The 20,671-nt window shown below is 41.7% G+C and overlaps 1 protein-coding gene across 1 annotated transcript in view; it reads right to left on the bottom strand.

The window, feature by feature from the left end:
* Positions 1 to 20,671, bottom strand: part of nphp4 (nephronophthisis 4) — a gene marked incomplete at its 5' end in the record, with an annotated part of 147,814 nt that overhangs the window by 53,167 nt on the left and 73,976 nt on the right. Inside the window, 2 exons of the mRNA XM_079226846.1 lie at positions 8,912 to 9,049; positions 19,466 to 19,518. Coding sequence (XP_079082972.1) covers positions 8,912 to 9,049; positions 19,466 to 19,518 — 191 coding nt within the window. The remainder of the gene's footprint in view (positions 1 to 8,911; positions 9,050 to 19,465; positions 19,519 to 20,671) is intronic.

Below are 20,671 nucleotides of genomic sequence, written 5' to 3'. Positions count from 1 at the left end.
GGAGCAAGCTCAAATCGTGGCACCGGCACCTCGTATAGGCACTTCCTGTGGCACCTCTAGTTGCCACTAGTTGTTGTGGCAGCTGCCACGTTTTTGTGGCAGCTGCCACAACAACTAGAGGTGCCACTAGTTGTTGTGGCAGTTTTTGTGGCAGCTGCCACAACAACTAGTGGCAACTAGAGGTGCCACTAGTTGTTGTGGCAGTTTTTGTGGCAGCTGCCACAACAACTAGTGGCAACTAGAGGTGCCACTAGTTGTTGTGGCAGTTTTTGTGGCAAGCTGCCACAACAACTGCCACAAAAACTAATTTAACTCATATTTCTCCAACCAAATCTAATATTTATTATGTAGGACTATTCATTTTTTGGTAAAACTTAAGTATTGTAATGTGAATAATGTCATACAGCCTTCATAATAATTGATATTCTTTTGTCAATTTTAATCAAGTCATTCATGTTTTAACTCCTTACTAAATCAGACCAAAAAAAATAATTGACTGCGCTGTAATTGAGAAATAAGACTGGTATGCATTTACAAGTTATGTACAAAGTCTTTATCGGTCTTTAAATAATGCATTTATTAATTTAATCTCTCTTTTTAATTTAATCTCTCTGGATCAGAAGAAATAAACGTTTTAGGTAGGTTTGATTGGTTTAAACTCAACAGACAAAGACTTTCAAGCTTGTTTTTATTATTATGATTAATACAATCCATAATATCCTACTGTAACAGAACTAATAATAATTAGTAGTAGTAACATTAATGATATGTGCACTGCCACCCTGTAAATTATATGAAATCAAACATTATTAGTTCATGTTCCACATTTGAATATGCTTATTTGTCATTGTCTTTTATGACTGTATGTAGAGATAATGACATTTGTTTACAACAACATTTTTTAAATATTTACTTTTATTTATTATATTTCTATAAGTTATTTTTTGAATTGGTCTTTCTTTTTAATCTTCTTAAGCATTACTACCAATGGGCTTCTAATGGGGCTCAGTGTCTTCCTCCAACACTCTCAACAGTACAGCGTACAGTAGGTGTGGATGGAATCACAACCTTGAGTTGCCCTGGTGAAAGAAATTGCCCGTACATAATATAACATCGCCTTGTTATGAATCATCTGATACAGTCTAAGTGTATAGAGAGCTTGAATTATATGATATGTCCATGAGCTACGTTTTATGACAAACATCATTTACATCATCAATATTTAAATGGCTACCAGATTTGTGTTTTCCAAGTTTTGATAATTGAATGCCCCAATTACAAATGTCGTCCATTGTTTTATCGATTTAAGCCTTTTCAAACATGTTTATTATGGGGAGGCGCAACACTTATGATATACTATTACTTAAATTACAGCATTTAAAAGATCACAAAAGCAGGCAATATGTTTGGCTCTATAGTCGTAAATGTATTGATTTGAGGCATTATTACCTACAAACCTGGCAACCTCACAGTGCGTCAACAGGGTCGTTGAAAAGTTCAACACTGCGACCACCAGAACCTTTGATTTTATTGTGTGGCACCGAGAATGGGAACACCATGGAGCAGTCAGTGACCAGGCTGTCCAACGCATCCCTGTAGGTCCTTTTAATCAATTTTTTTGCATAATAGAAGACGGTTTAGAAAATCTGCTCCTAACATGGACTGTGTTGTAATACCTGATATTGTTGTGCTATAGGTCTCAGACAAAATGTTTCTCCCGAGGGTTGTGGGTCATGCCACTCCAGAGACGGGGAATCATTTTATTCTTTGGGTGAGCTTTGTAAACTCTGTTTTCAATAGGTGCTGTATAAATCAAGTTAATATTATTACATTCATTTATGCAGAAACGGCAAAATCCAACTTAGACAGTTAACTTCTTTTAAGTTATTTGTCAGGCGAGCTAAAACTTTGTCATATGTTTTGGAATGTAGTTATGACAGATTTACTTTCCTTGTAGGTGTTTAACTTCAAAGCCAAACAAATCAGAATCTATGATTCCCTGATGCTTTACACCACGATTAGTGATCCTGACATGGACCTCCTCAGTTAAAAAAAGAGTCATATAACATGCAGCATGTGACAATATGATCATAAAAAAAATATTGTCACTTTTTTCTTTTGTAGAAATGCCTTGAGACATTCTGGTGGCCTTCAAGGTTGGACTGTGACATGTCCTCCACAGTGGAAGCAGCAGGACAGCAGGACTGTTAATTGTGGAGTTTTTGTGTGTTCTGTGAGTTGCCTGTTCTGTGAGCTACTTGTCTTCTTGTTCAGTGCATGTATGGTCTGTGGGGTTGATTAAAGTAAATTGTTTCCAACTAGGCTGCTGAAAATGAAGTGGAAAACATTGAGGTCACTAGGGAGGCTCTCACTCTGAACCAATGCAGGACTCTTCGTCTGCACCATGCAACCAACATGCTAAAACATGTGAATACTGAGGTTAGACTAATCAATCCCTTAATATCTTAAAATATATAATGGTAATAAGTGAAATGATATGATTACACCAGAGGTCTTTGTTACACAGGACCTACCACCTACTGCAGAAGCAATTAGACTGCAGGAATCCAAAGCTAAAAAGACCAACCAATGTTTGTTCAAGCAACTGAGACAACCAGGTATGTACAACATGAGTGGCAACCCAACTCTACATTAATTATATAACACTTCACACACACATCACAGTTGAAAAGTTCTGTTTTAATCAAGTAACTTATGATTCAAGGGAAAATACTTTTTGAAATATTTACAATTGATGAGCCTGATAGTAAAAACTACATTACGTGTGTTTGAATTGTGGGTGAGCATGTGCAACGTCATTAAATCCATTACTGGCTAAGAGTGGTTTTGCATGTCAAGTTGACATCACTGTAATGACTGAATGTGGCAGTGGTTTATTTACAGATTATATTTTGTATTTCAGTGCTCCAGAGATGTCAACAATTGACAGAGACAGCACAGAAGAGGTAAGAAATGTTAAAATCTTTGCAGACATAAATGCTGGTAGGTAGTTTGATTTACGGTGACTTTATTTCTGCATTAAACAACATAGCAGAGTATATTTGATGATATCATATATATTATATTTGATAATCAAAAAGATAAAGTAAATTAGTGCTGAAAGAACTTTTTATGTATTTATGTGCTCAAGGGCGACACCTGATGGCGGAAACCATGCAATACATTCACATACTGCCATTCAATGTGGAAGGCTCTCGATGGAACCATCCAGCGTTACTGTCTGTTGCTTATTTCTCGAAATAGAGATTTTACTTTTAGGTGTTAAATGACTCATGGTTACAAAATAACTATTTGTTGATGAGGTACTGTAAATGCTGTAATAGTTTGAAGGATAAGTTGGTTGCCACACCAATATACAATAAATACATTGAGCGCACTTTATTCTTTACTGCAGGGAACTGGTCTCATTAGAGACAGCCTGATTGCGGCTGACTGGTGTCGCAAGACAACATTTCTTGGCGAGCTGCAACTTCCTGCGGTCCTCTCCATGGTTGAAGAGGAACACAAACAAACCCTGAAGGAGCTGCACGAATGGGAAGGAGATCAGAATGAGGAGTCTCCAGCAGAGCTTTTCACTTTTGTTTTCAGTGAAAAAAAGGATTATGACAGTTTCAACTCTGAAATGGTTGACAAGAGAAATTTAAAAGTGTTTGCCAGATTTGTCGTCGAACATTGACGTGTATATCTTCTAAAGCGTAGATGCTCTTAATTTTCCCTTTCTGTTACAAACTGTATTTATTTTCTTTTTATTTGCTCAAGAGGGACCATGTACAATGTACGTGTATTGGATGCCTTGTTAAAAATAATGATAAAGAACCTTGCAAATGAATGCAAAACGACTGACATCCTTAAACTGTGCACTGTGCATCTCACCAGAAGCCACACATAGTGGCAGGCAGTTGCCAAAACATCTTCTGAATCTATTCTGCAGCGATGACAGCTGTGGCCACAAATACCTGCCACAGCGGCCTTCTAGACTTGAGCTAAACATTCAACCTGAAAACTATTGTTGTGCCTCAATGACTGTCTATGTACCACAATATAGCCTAATTAATAGACCTGTGTTTAAGATTTGACCAAGGTAGGTTGATTGACATTTTGATTACAATGGTATTCAACTAATTCTTAACTGAAACCTAACCTATATTGTCAATACTTGTATTCTTAAGAGCACTTCATGATTTATGTTCAGCAAAAAATGACACAAAATGACAAAAATATTTTTCATTATCAAACAAAAAAGCACAACAAATAAAGTGCTTAAACAGTAGCCTTTTAAAGCAAAACAATAGATTAACACATATATAAAATAACAAAAAATGAGGTATTAGAAGGAGATCAAAAGCTGGGTAGAACGCGCATCTGGAACGAACGCGTCTGGAACGAACGCGTCTGGAACGAACGCGTCTGGAACGAACGTGCGTCTGGAACGAACGCGCCTGGAACGAACGCGCGTCTGGAACGAACTCGTGCTGGAAGGAACGCGCGCTGGAAGGAACGAGCCTCGGTCCAAAATCAGACATTTTTTTTGCCGTGAGAAATTGGTTGTGTGGCGTGAGCACCGCTCTCTCTAACACAGGCAGATGCCTCAAAAACTAGTGGCAACTCGTAAGTGCCCCGCCACCTGAGACGTGCCATCAGAAATGCTGCCTCTAAAGTAGTGGCAGCTTCCGGAACAGTGGCATCTCCCTCTGGCACCGCGGCAGGTGCCTCCAGCACCGCGGCAGGTGCCTCCAGCACTGTGGCAACTGCGGCAGGTGCCTCCAGCACCGCGGCAGGTGCCTCCAGCACCGCGGCAGGTGCCTCCAGCACTGTGGCAACTGCGGCAGGTGCCTCCAGCACTGTGGCAACTGCGGCAGGTGCCTCCAGCACTGTGGCAACTGCGGCAGGTGCCTCCAGCACTGTGGCAACTGCGGCAGGTGCCTCCAGCACCGCGGTAGGTGCCTCCAGCACTGTGACAACTGCGGCAGGTGCCTCCAGCTCTGCGGCAGGTGCCTCCAGCACTGTGGCAACTGAGCGGTGCCACAGGAAGTGCCTGTACAAGATGCCGGTGCCGCAATTTGAGCTTGCCCTCTCTCCCTAATCTCCATTAAAAAAAGATCCTGCATTCATAGGCAACGGTACAATGTTGGTATTGGAAGCATACTGGTTTCGGTTTGTAGTAGAGTGGTATTTACTAATCACGTTCGAGCTGTCTTTTGTTGAATGCAAGTAAACAGTCTGTGTGGAGAGCAGAAGAGGCGGAACACATTGGCTGAAATGGGATTTCAGAACCTACAATCTATCATCCGACGATAGCTTTGATTGATTTAAAATAAGCTTGCAAACCGTCTACTTGTGAAGCGATCCAGTCGTACACATTGCAGTAGGAGCAAGCTCAAATCGCGGCACCAGCACCTGCCAAGGCAGCTCGGCACCTGCCGCCACGGCAGCTCGGGACCTGCCGCCACGGCAGCTCGGGACCTGCCGCCACGGCAGCTCGGGACCTGCCGCCACGGCAGCTCGGGACCTCCCGACACGGCAGTTCGGGACCTCCCGCCACGGCAGTTCGGGACCTCCTGCCACGGCAGGTCGGGACTTGGGATTTGTGATGGTCCGCTTCATTCCTGACTTTTTTATTTATTTAATATTAGCTTAAGCAGTTCAGAACCACTGCCCCATAATAACGTGCGTGTAATCTTTGTCTTTGTTATTTTCTTCTGTTAGAGTAATGTGGGTTTCTTAACCCTAAATTAAATGGATTTATGTCATAGTAACAGAACAATTTGCTTACATATATTTTTACATCTATATAAATCCATTTACAATATTTTTACACTTGAATAAACAATAATCAAATACAAAGAAAAAAACTATTTGTGGCATCTGGTGAGATGCCCAGATGCATAGTTTACGGATGTCAGTCGTCAATGTTGTACTCCCTAGAAGTAGCATTTCCATCATGTGGTTTTTGCATTAATTTGCAAGGTTTCCTTGATTATTCTTCATTATTATTTTTACAACTACCAACAGTCATACCTTCCGAGACCTGAATGCAGGGGTCACCAACCTTTTTGAAACCGAGAGCTACTACAAGGGTATGAAATAATACGAAGGGCTACTTGTTTGATACAAACTTCCTGAACAACAAAGTTGCACAGATCACCTTTTAATAATAATAATATATGTGAAGTGACTGTCTGATCACATATCAATGTTAATTATTCCTCACAATAATTATTAACAATAATTTCCACGACAATGATGGTAGGAAAAAAAAAAGTGTTATCACTGTTAGAAAAATGAAAATAAAGTTACATACGTTCAAAAAATAACTAATATTTAGTTGTAATGACAACCACAAAGTGTGCAGGCTTTGTCACTGCAGTGTTTTTCAGGCTTTTGAAAGAATATTTCCAGAGCCTCGATATGCAAAGTCAGAAACGTCATTTATGGTTTGTCTTGACCTGCAAATACATGAACTGTTAGGCTTTGCAAGTGATCGCTGATAGCTTAAAATACTGATAGCTTAAAGCAGCAAATCCCATTGTGAAAAGCACGCAACATATTTTTCTGTCACGCCCCACTTTGGAGGAAGAAAAATGTTCGGGCCCCGCCCAAACAAAATTGTAACAAAATGGTCCAACTTTTTGTGACTCCTCCATCTGTGCTTTTTCAAATAATAGAATAAAGAACATTTAAATCCCTTTCAAGTAAACCAGATCGCTCCATCAGACAAAAACTAATAAACTGTGCAATCACTTTGTTAGAATAATGCAAATAAAATCTGTGCAAAAAAACCCTAATATTTGGCTAAAAAATGACCTAGAGTGGCTGCAAATAACCTGTTTTGCACTAAATATATTTTCAAGATAATAACAATAATGTTAAACCTGTGTAAAACAAAATGAGTGCAGATGTGTGAGCCATCAGTATCAGTGGCTGCAGTGAGCTGCTTTCCTCTACACACATTTTTAAAACGGGGTTGTATTTGATACGGCCGCTCTCAATTCATGCTCAAAGAGTTTAGATATATATTCTGTTTTGAGGCGAATGCGCAAGCATAACCTGTTACGCCTAATAACATGTATTTATTAATGAGGTTGTATGTCCGTGTACTTTGTACTTTTGTACAATGTAAAGTTATCATGTTCATGGGGAGAGTGGTCGTCCTGAAACCACAAGGTAGCCAGTTCATCCCTGTTCTCCCCATAGTTTCATGTTGAAGTGTCCTTGAGCAAGACACTGAAGCCTCAGTGCTTCACAGCAGCACACTGCTCCTTAATTACTAATTATTATTATTTATTTTTAAAGAATCTGCATTCCCCCCCCCCCAGCTCGGGACCTACATTTTTTTTAATCAAAAACACTTCCATTGAAAATTTTAAAATGACAATATTTAATACAGTGGTTCTCTAACTGTGGGGTGCGACCCTCTAGTGGGGTGCGAAGGTATTACAGGTGGGGCCTGTAAAGCGTTTTGGATTAAAAAAATGGAGGTCCCGAGCCGTTGCGGCAGGTCCCGAGCTGCCGCAGCAGGAGGTCCCGAGCTGCCACGGCAGGTGCCTCCCGTGCCGCGGCACCGATTTGAGCTTGCCCTCTCTCACACATTGTCTCTCAAGTTGCTAATCGGACTGTAGACAATAGGCAGCGCACGGAAAAGGAAGTCTTGGCTCAGATATCCGCTGCTAGACCGGAAACCCAACAAATATATCCTCATAGCTTCAGAGGCGTATCCGTCATCCGAGATATATTCCCTCCAAACCAACTGAACTAATTCATTTCATTTCCTGAGACTTGGTTCTAATTAAACTACTTTGCTCACTAATTTGTGAATCAGAACAAAAGCCCCCAGTGCAGGAGTCCAAATGTTAATTCTAAAATTACTACAAAGAATTTCATTGCTTTACATTATTACACTTAATTCTGGAAGCAATTCCAGGCTGAATATAACATAAAATTACAAATATAAGGCTGCAATATTATCTATTATTAAGGGCATTAGTTAATGTTGAGTCAGAGTTCTCAGAATCGGATAGATGAAAGTCAACCTTTGATGTATGTGCCAAATGTATCTCTTCATGAGAAAGAACTGATGTGGGTGTTGCCGCCAGATATAGATGATTATTTCACTTGTCCGTATGTCATATTATATGATTTCAAAAATAGGTATTCAAACGCAAATGATAAAATACAGAGTATTCTGTTGACTACCAGTGCGGTTATGTAGATGTAACGAAATAGGTACGTTCTGACAGTATTTCCACAGCTCGACCTAGCCAGTCTTTCAAAACCAAATTGAATTGTGTCTTTTTTTAGCCATTTGTATGTCTGATTATATTGTAAGCCGGATCCACAGTTCCTGGATTATTCCTGCAATATGATTCATTGCTTAAGCTATATGGATTTCAGGCATGAAATATGGGAGAAAACCCATTAAAGCCACTGCTGTCTAGTTAGAATATGAGCAAAGTCCTTCTTAGCTGTGCTGAAGCGTAAAAGAAGGTGGAATGGTCGGGTGAAAAAAGCCTCCCAATCGACTGTGATAACAAATGGGAACGAAGACAACTTAACGCAGAAAGGCGGATGAACAAATGAGACATTGATTTACTGTATAGACACGAAGAACTACTGTAACTGAATGACTGAGAATACTAAAGACAAAATGAGTTCGACAAAATATCTGTTTACATTATGTGTGTGCTTGCGTGCCAGAAAGGAATGTGCACCTTGTGTGTGTAAATGCACCTCCGACTCCCTTTCACTTGTGTATTTCCCCTCAGTGTGAGCGTGTGTGTGTGTGTGTGTGTGTGTGTGTGTGTCTGTGTGTGTGTGTGTGTGTGTGTGTGTGTGTGTGTCTGTGAGCACAAGGCCACGTGTGCGTGTGAGCGTACGGGGGTGGGAATCTTACGACATGTGACAGCTGGTGGGCCGACGCCAACAGGGAAGGATGGAGCGGAGAAGGAAACGACTGTTGCCACGGCAACGCCGAGCTTGAGTGGCTGATGGTCGGGTAGCGTGAAGTAGCTGCCAGCTGAGACAGTGAGAGCTGCAGAGAAACAATGCAAATGACTCACTGTTATTATTATGATTATGAACAACAGGGATCAGGACTATACTTTACACCAGAGAGACACATGTGCCGTCTCAGATGACAACAACAGACCATTACACGGCTCTGGCTCTCATAAATCCTCGTCACACTACTCACTCCTCCACCCAAAATCCTTCAACACTGTCATCCCCAAGCAGGTCGAACTCCAAATTGTCTGTCTGCTCCCTCTTTTCTTCTGAATACTTTTGACTGGGGACAAGAGACAATGCAGCTACTAATGCGAGAGTGACCCAACGTCTGTTTTACAAGTAGTAGAAATGTCAAGAGCAAAGGGGGAAAGTACGATGTTATTATAGTTATTATATAGAGAGAGAGAGAAAGTGGATGGTTGGATCAACAACGCATTAGACTCAAACATGGTGAACCACTTTTCCTTTTCTCTTCAAAACCAACAAACCAATTGATCATTAACCACGTATTTATAATTACAACCATGAAAATCGAGGTCCCTCAGCATAAACAAAGTCATAATCATAAAGTTGTCCCATAATTAAACAAATTCATTTTCACATTGATTTGTAATCAAGCAATAAGGTACGAGAGGCAGTACTGTATTGTCAATAATGTACAGTTCAAGGGTGTTGTTAGGCCCGATGCGGAGGGCCGGCAAACCCTTGAACAGGTCGCGCAAAATCGACCTGTTATTTTGATTGTGCACTGATATGGAACGCTCTGGTAAATGTAAACAGGCGTACAGTACATTATGGCTCAATAAAGTACACCCCGTGACTCACTCTCAACCAATCAGAATGCTTGATTTCATCTACCCATATTATAATGGTGTATAAGGCACAGACAAATTATGTCCCGTCGTCAGGGCCCTCAGATTGTTTCTGACGTTCTACAAATGATGGACAAACAATGTATGTTGTCGTTTCATTTTATACAGAATTTCTTCACTCTTTGACAAGCATATTTGTTTTTTAATGACAACGGCGCTCTGTTTTTTTTATTTGCTACCATTTTAATGAGCTTTTAATGGTATTTGTTGTAAATGGGACCTCATCAGTTCCTCCATGTTTACCTGTCAATGTATTCCAGATGAGTTTCAACTGTGTACTTCTGAATCATCTGCTCTCGCTCTCTCCCTTTTGTCTCTCCGTCGGTCTGTCTGTCTCTCTTCAGTTACTTTTAACACTGGGCGCACATGAAGTTTTCATTAACAGTAAAACTAATTGTTCACCCTTTTGCTTTTAATTTTGGAATGTAATGGGCATTTTGGCACCACTACCTTCATCATGCTTTGAGTCTCACTTTTTAACTGAAACATGCTGCTCTCATTCACTAGTTCCTAGTACATCACTAGGAATGTTACAAATACATTTAAATAAATCTGACTGTAAATGATTTCTGCGGAACATTACCAAACCTAGCTTGAAAAATATTCCTTTAAAAGGGAGGCATTATATCCTGTGAGCTGCTGGAAGGCTTTTCACAGGAAGTAATGAATTAGAATGAATGAGTGAAAGAAATCTGTTAAAAAAAGGTAAACTCAGAGCAGCGGTGAGTAATACAATACAATAGAAATGTACTGAATGCTGAATTTACCATGTGAGTCATTATAGTTCATGTAATTTCGACTCCTCTCAGTGATTGAATGTCCCTGTAAAAAAAGGCTGTTAATGTCATTTCAATCCAGAATGATTTGGTGTCTGTCAGGAATGCTTTGCATCATTGCATTCTTCACTTCCACGATGTATATTCAGACACCTCGTCAAGTATTATAACTTAAATGTTAAGGCTTCAGAAAGCAAGATGTGAGCTTGTGATACAGTGCTACTGGAGCTGCATATTTGAAATGTGTCTGCGTAATGAAAGTCAATTTTAACAAGAACTACAACACGTGAAATCCTCTATATAACAAGAACTATAACATGTGAATTACTCTCTAACAAGAACTATAACACGTGAATCCCTCTATATAACAAGGCATTTTAACAAGAACTATAACACGAGAATTCCTCTCTATAACAAGAACTATAACCCGTGAATCCTCTCTATAACCCGTGAATTCCTCTCTATAACAAGAACTATAACACGTGAATTCCTCTATATAAGAAGAAATGTTAACAATAATGTGTGAATTCCTCTGTATAACAAGAAATATAACACTTGAATTCCTCTCATCTCGACAGTTTTCTGTTATCTATCTGGTTTTGGATAGCCAAGGCAGCAAAGTAAGTCGAGGAGCTTCGACGTCCACTCCCCGGCCACCTCCAGATCCTCCTGGGGATCCTGTGGCTTTTCCCAGGCTCGATAGGATGTATCGCACCTCTGGCATCAGTCCGCCCTGAGGTTTCCTCCCAAATGGATGTCCGCGGGGAGGCGTCTGGGAGGAATTCTTATCAGATGCCCCAACCACATCTATCGGCTTCAGGAAGTCTGAGCTCTCCACTTTGTTCCCCGAAGTGTGAGTGCAGACATCCTTTGAAAGAAACTTACTTCGGCCTTTTGATCGTTGGAATGTCTAATCTGAACTGATGAACACGGCCAACCTAATGTTCCCGAGAGATGTTCCTTCATTTTTATAACTGAACTACCCTGAATGATCTTGATGGGTTGATACTTTACATTTTAAGGGCTGCAATACTTTGTACTATGTTATAAAATTCCCAATATATTTGTACACTTCCCAATGGGAAATAACCCACCAGCAAGACCAGAAATATATTTTGCCAAATTAGCCTGATCTGCCAATAATTCAGAGAATGCTAACCACCTTTTGATTGTCACCAACAAAGTCACAAAACAAAACAACTGTTTGATCAATCAGCAGTCGGACATTGATTTGATTTTTCAATTCCTTCTGGTGGGCAACAGCTTAATGGACTTCATGTGGCTAATATTCCTCAATAATCTGAATGGGTCTTTCAGTTGGCCTCATCTAACAGTTTGCGAGTGCTATTGAATCCGTTATAGTCAAAACAAATGGCTCTCCGGGGTACAATAAAGATACTGCATTGAACCCGATTGAGCAGTAAAAGAGGAGATGTTCACTCACCCAGTGATCTGTTGGACACGCGTGTACTTACTGGATCTCCTATGCTTGTGAGGACATTGCTTTGATTTACATGAATTCCCCTGGGCTTTGAAGTAGATCAAACAGAATCAATCCCACCGAGCAGACTCCATGTGCCACTGCGACAAGTGTCATGATGAAACACTCAATGCACGTAGCATAAGGAAACATTTAGTGTGCGAAGACACTGTAGCTGTGAGCCGAAGAAACACCAGAGAGATTAATGACCCGATTCAAGCTGATGTAACCTGAATATGGATGCATTGGTTACAGTGGTATCCATAGAAACTAGAGTAAACCCGTTCCGAGCAACTTTACAGAGGTAGCTGTGAAAATGGACACAACGTGTTACTCATCTATACTTACCTATTTTGTGTCTACATACAAAGCCCAATTTCTTGGGGCGGCTGTCGCTTAGGGGGATGAGTGGTCGTCCCGCAACCACGAGGTAGCCGGCTCGATCCCCAGTCCCCCCAAAGCTCACATACCGAAGTGTCCCTGAGCAAGACACCCAACCCCTAACCGCTCCCCGGGCGCCCCCCAGGGCCGCCCATCCAGGGATGGGTCAAATGCAGAGAAGAATCTCCCCAAGGGGATTAATAAAGGATACTTTCTTTCTTCTTTCTTCCCCCTGGGTTTTCCCCATAGCTTCAAGATTTGAGAAATTGTTTTCCACCCTATCTGACAGCATCATATATATTCTGTATCAGCTTGTTCCAAATATCCTCTGAAGATAGTATATGATGTTTACGCCGAGTGAAATATTTAAACAGCCGACTGCATGTTTTTGATGACTGCACCATTCAATCAAATAGAAATATTCTAGATATCTTGTGAGTCGTTTATTTCCCCCCAAAAATCCCCTTAAAAATGTTGGTTTGCTTGGAAAGATGGGGTTCTTTACTAGAAGAAAAAAGGAGAAAGGTCATCATCACCTTATTACAGTTGTTTTGTTATGCTACATATTATTGTGGAAAAGAATTGAATGTTGAATACTCAAACTCAAATATCAATATATGCCTTAAAGCGTTTAGTTCAGTGTTTATTTCTGTGTCATGCCAAACATCTGTTCCATCCCCCATGGGATTTGAAGACTTATAGACAGGACGTATCTGGTATCGCAGAATGTCACTGAAATAGAGGTTTGAAGTGGTTTAACTCACGCATGGCTTCAGAGTGGATAGATACCCTCATTCCAAACTGCCGGCCACTCCACAGTTTGCTCACTCACAAATGCAGTGATTGGTGTAGGTGTAACCATAAAATGAGCTGTTCTGGCTGTTAGGATTGTTTAAAGGTTGCTCAAAATGTGCTCACAATGTCCAAAAATGTCGCAGAATGTCAAGACCAGTGGGCTGTTACAAGTCAGTCCTCACAAGTACTGCGAAGCTGTATCACATTTTACACACAGACACACGTATGCATGTGATCTCACATTGAGTCATCACGTCCTGCACAGAGAGGGTGTGAAAGACACTCTGCATGTGAGGATCTCACACACACACACACACACACACACACACACACACACACACACACACACACACACACAGAGGCAATTAGTAGTGGCAATGCTGTGGCTGCCAATGTTCTGAACTCAGCCTGTTTGCCCTGACAGCCAAGCAGATCATCTGTTCACATCCTGGCTTCATGGGACCTGCATGTGCGTATGTGAATACGTCCAAGGCATTATGTGTTTGTACACTATATGATACCCACTGTTTTCCTTCTGTGTGCGAGGCGTGTTTTTGAGCAGCCAATTTGAGGACTATATCTGAAATTCCTGACCAATATTGTGTTGCCGATTTCAATTAAGATTATTTTCTCCCTGATAGTATTAAAACAGTATGTAAAATATGTGTTTTATACCAAACAAATAATACATCATCTGTTGGTCTTTATTGAAAATGAAGACACAGCCAACACTTAATTTATCTTTACACACAAAAGTGTCCCCCCCCCGCTCAGTGACACTGGCAACCAGATAAAAACTATGTTGTTAGAACTTGTCAACTCACAAATTCAACATTAATTAACTGCAGCCAGCAAAATTTTCCGCTGACAGTCGCCATTTCAGATGAAATCAACTGTCACTTGCTCCAGCCTGTTAAGACACTGTTAATTATAAGAGTTGTGAAAATGTCATTTTTGTCAAATTGCTAATTCAATATTCGAGGCCAGTTACCAAAACGAATGGATTATTTTCGCTCCGTCATGTTACAAGACACAACGGTGCAATTACACCTCTTCATCTTGTGAAACTGCAGACTTCAAAAGCAAATAGTAGTTTCCACTCAGATCTTCCAAACTAGACTACAAAGCCCCCCCACTGGTATAACTATGCTTCACATGTCGTTTGGCCTCATTTACAGCTAAAGTGCCTCAACTTGGCAAAGATATCTGAGAAAAGAAAGTTCAAGGTAATCAACTACAAACTACCAAATGAGATAATTGCATAAAATAATAATAATAATTGACGTGAGGCACCCCCTGAGTAATCACTGAGGTAGCAGTGAGAGGTTGAGCTATACCCTACAAGCTGTAACTATCATAAGACAAATACCAGCATTTACAGAAATCCATTGGCGCTTTGTTTAACACAAAAATCAATCTTTACATATCACTCAAATCGATACTACTATATCGCGTAACCATTTACTTTACACAACGTGTTTGTAACAGAATGATTTTCTCACGGCAACAGAGGCTGGAGTCAACACATTAAACAATCTTGACAAATCTTGAGCCCCACTCTTCTGAGAGAGACATCTGATACAAGGACCTAAGTACGTCTGCGTGGAAGAGAGCTGCAGAAATGAGTTCTGACTCAGCCAGAGCCAGATGCCAAATCGCTCTCTGCCAAGCAACAAACTGAAACATGGCCTCACCTCCGGCCCGCGGACGACAGGACCACCTGGGTCGACAGAACACGAGCGCGACCCTGAAACATGACCGCGGCCCGATGCGAGCAATCATCATCAACAGGGGCAAACACGACTCTCGCTGCTCCCCCAAAATGCCGGCTATAAATACCACGAGATCCTTAGCATTCTGCACGGCAGCACACCGAGGGTGTCAGGGATCAATAATTTATGCGAGCATGAGAAAGTTGTCAGATCCAACAATGTCTACAGACGGAGCCAGAGAGCGCGGCTTGTTTACCGAGCCCTTTTCAGAGAAAGATGCCGTTGATTAATCAGCGCTCGACAGTCCCGTTGAAGACGAAGGAATGTTTTTTTGTTGAACGTGCAAAATCATTTTGGGATTGAAACAAGTGTATTTTTACAACGGTATCTTTGAAAGCGTAGGAGACAGAGAGATGGGGAACGACACGGAGGCTGTATTTGTCAATTTGGGAGCAACACTGGAGTCGTGATGAATCGTCGGGCGGCTGCCAGCAACAGTGGCATGGCTTCAGTGTTTTTCGGTTTCAGTTCTCCATGCAGAATTCTGGACAGCCATCAGATAGAGAGTCTACGTTGTGCACACTGAGCAGCCGCTGCACTAATGACGGCTGCTGCTTAATTATTCATTATTGTATTATGGATTAAGACTTTATGAGACTAATTTACTGTAAACTTAAAACTGCTGTCACTGACTTTTGGGCACTTGGAAGTGGTGGAACATCTCACATCTAGTGAAGCCTGACTACATGTTAGTAAGTCTTTTTACACATTCAGCAGACATTTTTGATGTGTTTGTGTTGGATTCCCTGTCTGCTCGTAAGTCTCCACCCCCGGTTTCCGCCCACTGCCACGCCCCTCTCCTTCATCCCAGCTGTTGTGCATTGCCTTGATCACCGGCAGGTGATTTAGGGACCACTGCGTACCTGGCTCATTTGTCGGGTTGTTCCAGTTCGGTTTGCTTCTTCAGGTGAGAGTGGATCACAAGAGCGGTTGAGTTGCCCTCCCGACTCTGGAGCGGAATCCGTCCGGCGTGCTTCAAGAGCAGCCTTCACAAGAGCGGTTGAGTTGCCCTCCCGACTCTGGAGCAGGGGAGGTGGATCTCCTGTGTTCGCTGGACATTACCCTTAGTTTGTCTATTCGTTGTGTTTTGTTTTGTCGCAATAAAGTCCGCCCTTGGAACTTGAACTGCTGTGTCTGTGCATTTGGGTCCTCAACACCACACCCCTTCTAACAGTTTGATAACCAATGAATATAAGTCACTTATTCACCTAGATATTTGACAAACTTCACCAGTTAGTCACTAACTGTGTCTGTTGTTTGGTGCTGGCCAAGTAGCATTCAGTGGGTTTATCAAAGCCCTTTTTGTTTTTGCTGATAACACCAGCGTGCTACATCTGGAGACAAGGTGGATGGGCGCAGAACCAAAACAATTAGGCTAACAAAAACAATCGTTTTCAGTGTTTAGCAGGCTCATAGGCAACGGTTAGAAGGTGCCTGCTAGGTTCAGTAGACCGTTAGCATATCTTCAAATCGTTGGACAACAATGCGAAGACAAAAAGACCATGCTGACCTCTAGTGGCTGTAGTAATGCTGACGTACGGTTTAGGTGGAAGTCAGGTGTAGTGCCCCTGAGTGGTGGTCGAGGGCGAAGGGCTTTCACCCAGGAGACGGCTGTGTGTGTCCCGTGTGAGACCATAATCTAACTTCGACTCATTTTATCATTCTTTTGTTGTGTAACTTCTGTAATAATTATTTTAACACAAACCACAATGTTTTCCAAAAGGCCCACGCACAATAAAAGCATCTGATACGTGCCTATTGAAGTACACATATTTTCTTTTATGTCCAAACACGCCTCTACTCCAACCTGGGAGCATCAAATGAAGACCCAGTGACCACCATTGTTTGTTTTTTGACCAAAGAACTCAAACAAAGCGATATGTCTTCCTTCTAGCGGATCGTGTGATGCCAATTTTCACATAATGTAGTTCAACTTCCATCCGTATCAATAGGCTAAGGGGTATCTGTAGTGTACAAAAATTAAGCCTAAATAGCGATCTTGTCCTAAAATACTTCTGTGGTGTTAGCGTTTCAAATCTGATAACTGCAGTGCACCATGGGAGCATCAATGGACGTGCATAAAATGAAGCGCATCCTTTATCGCTTTATGTGCATTTGGGCCTCAAACCTAACCAAGCAGATGTGTTGCCTCATCCCACCATCCCCATAATGATGAGGTCTTTGAATCCAATGGGCTATGCTGTAACTGCCACAATGGCCACACTTACTTTCAATTATTTTCCCCTTTGGTGCAAAGTTAATTGCTCCTTTTGGGAAAATTTAGTTGAACTTTAACCCTTAAACCTTGGAAATATGACAGAGGCATCCACTAATATGCAGCGGAAATACTTGGAGGGTCATTCAAACAAAACCAAAATACACTGTGGAAATAACGTCTCTTATTAGTAATTCTGCCTGTTTGCTGTGGCCCAGATGTTTTGGGAATTACAAGATGAAAAAAAAACTTGGATACAGCAGAGCACAACCATCTTCTTATGTCATCCCCGACGAGCCGGCCAGCATGACCACAGTCGGGAGCAGCCCACTTGCAGGCTTCCGCCAACCTCGCTGCATAATGAAAATGAGGGTCGATTTTTCGAGTTCATGGATGTAGCGCTCCCACAGCTCCCAGCCAGTTGGTTCAATTTAAAATGAGTTGACAATACAGACTGAGGGTCATATTGGCCCAGAGAGCTAACGCTGAAACAGACCAGATCCCTCCTCCTCCGCTCTGTGAAACACTGTGTGTGTGTGTGTGTGTGTGTGTGTGTGTGTGTGTGTGTGTGTGTGTGTGTTGCATGTGTTGATATGTTGGACCTAAGAATGGGAGCACTTCCATTTACGACATAGTTATGGTAGAATTGAGCAGTGCTATATCAGTTGCCTGTGGGAAGCCTCGAGCACACACGGACGCTAATGTGACATTCAATCTGATTTGATCTAACTATCGGTACGCGTGATTATCATCAACAGTATTACTCCTATTTTTGCAGGTTTCTGCGGTGATTCAACTGTTTCTTGATTGACACACGCACAGATGTCTTGTTGTCTTTCTCCACAAATAACATTTTCACCAGACACACACCCACACGTTTCCTTTCTTTCAGTAAATCTGCTGCGAGCAAAACTGCTGGCTGCAGGATATTTTCATAGACCTGATAAGTCTGTAATCAAAAGATATATATGTAATCTTTTCCGACTACACCTTGAATAAAGAAAGTAGCACCTTAGAAGCACTTAAATGGCACTTCTAGCACTTTGTAGTTTGGCTTTCTTGAAGAAATTGTACTTTCTTGATTTTTGTTGTTCTGAGTTTGTACTCATGGTTGAATGCACTTATTGTAATCGCTCTGGATGAAAGCATCAGCTAAATGAAGTGTAATGTAATGTCAATCGTGCTTTCATGATCATACTGTTGGGGAGATTCTTTTTATTCCTGAGCTTAAAAAAAAAAAAATTATATAAGCGTGACCTGCTATCACCGTCGGCAAACCAGACACAGCATGACTGTGGGTGGGTTGGTCAGGAGTTATGATTGTCCGTCTAGAGAGCACAGAAGGGGAGCTGCATCCATGTAGAGGGAACTGCTAGAGGGGCTTCCTGATCCTGTCACTCAGCCAGGGATCTCTCCAGGTCAGCAGTTAACTGGAATCCATTCATATCGTCAGGTACAAGAGCCAAATGGCATTTGAATCTACGAATCTAAGAAAAAAGAGGTTTAAGATAACCATACTGAAATTATAAAAATGTAGATCCCTTGATCTCGCCACAGTGCGGTTTAGCCTCTTTTAGCTCATTGTTTTGGTTTCCTGGGACACAAACCCTGTTGACATAAACCCTGTGTTACTGTTCTTAGCACACACACAAAAAAGCATTGACAAACCAACAGTAAACCACAAAGAGCATGAACAGAAAAGGTGAGTTAGAAGTGAGTGAGTCAGAAGGTCCGCAGCTAGTCAGATGGACCCAACAGAGCAAAGGAGAGGGGACACTAGATGTGTTAAGTGGATGGAAACACAACTCCAACTGAATATTAATCTTGCCTCAGCTGGACATGTCAATAGATGACCGTTTGTCAGCCTTAAAGACTTCATAAGATGCTAAAATGTCAGATGTTGTATTTTGAGCTTGTTCCAATGCTCTGAGTGGCCAAAAAGCAGGATCCTTTGTTGACCCACCGATAGCCGGATTTATTTTTAAGAGAGAGAGAAAATAGTACAAAAGCCGCTTAAGGGCTTGTGCTGTAGTCTTGCTTCTAGTGTGGGGGGAAGAGAAGGACTTCAGATAAAGCCTTTTTGTCATAGCACGAGCTGTTATTGCACTTAAGTTAAGTCACTAAGTTGAGTAGGTGACAAGGTGTCTTACCCCGGGGCCTTGTGGCGATTCTGGAGGAGAAGCTGGTGGAATAGATTTTTGACCTGAAAAACAGAAGCAAAAAAAAAAAGATCAAAAAACAATAAAAACTAACTAATAAGTAAGTATGAACTAAGCATAACGTGTATCCCTTTTTGTGTTCTTGCTGATGCCTTTATCTCACTCCAGTTCGGTGTTGAGCGAGCTCAACGGACACCGAGTGTGGTGAGACATTTACTGGAACGGCAACTTGTGAGAGGGAATAGAAGATGACAGTAAAATGTCATCTTTTCAGATTTCTCATTGATTGGATATCTGCGGTCAGGTGGCATCCCAAGGAATAAAGCGTGCACTGTGACAATGTGCCCTGCATAACTAGCACCGCAGCGAAAGTGAATAACTACACTGAACATGCAGTAACAGATCTTCACGCAGATTGGGTGGCAGAGTCGGATCGAGCCGTCACACTGAGTAGAAAGTCTGACGATGCTTCCTGAGGTTTTTTGGTCGGTAGCCATGGTAATAATGAAATCAAAAGCTTTCCAGCATCTCTCTGTCCTTCTCTCCCACTCTTTCTCGCTCTCCGTGCCGGGCTCAACTGGCCTTTTGGAAATCGCTTCAGTTGCCTGGGGTGACTTACTGTAGCTCCCATCTGTTCGGACTACATGCAAACAGAGTGGACACGGAGCAGAACTGGCTGGCTCGCCGTCACAAATGTGCTCTGGCATTCCACCCCCGGCAGCCATTTTGTTTTTTTAGGGCTTTTTGTTTCCCCTCACTGTTTCACCTCTCGAGCCGGTGAGAGCAATGTGTTTCCCCTCATTAGCTGCTGGAATGTAAGCAACTGGCCGTTTATTTGTGATCTATGAGAGGCCGCGTGACAGCCGAGCAAACCAGCAGCAGCACGAGAGGCGGATACAAGCAGCTATACGTGCACAAGACACCAGGGATTGAGGAAGAATACATTGAAATATGTAAAAATTATGCATCAGTAAACGTAATTAATGAGCATTTCTGTCGAAACCTCATATGTTATGCCTCTCAGCTCATCATTAGAGTCAGTGAGGGATGTGTGATGTTCATGTAAACAACCAGGGATTCTGAACATAAATTGAAGAATAGTAAAAATGTATGGACTTCCACCCGCATGTAGATGTCTACCATGAATAATTTAGAGTTTTCACATTTGGCTTGTCTGCTTTTTGCCCTGCCATGGAT

Source organism: Taurulus bubalis (assembly GCF_910589615.1).
Source record: "Taurulus bubalis genome assembly, chromosome: 11".
Lineage (NCBI taxonomy): Eukaryota > Metazoa > Chordata > Actinopteri > Perciformes > Cottidae > Taurulus > Taurulus bubalis.
The sequence above is the reverse complement of the archived record's forward strand: the minus strand, read 5'-3'. Positions and strand labels throughout refer to the sequence as shown.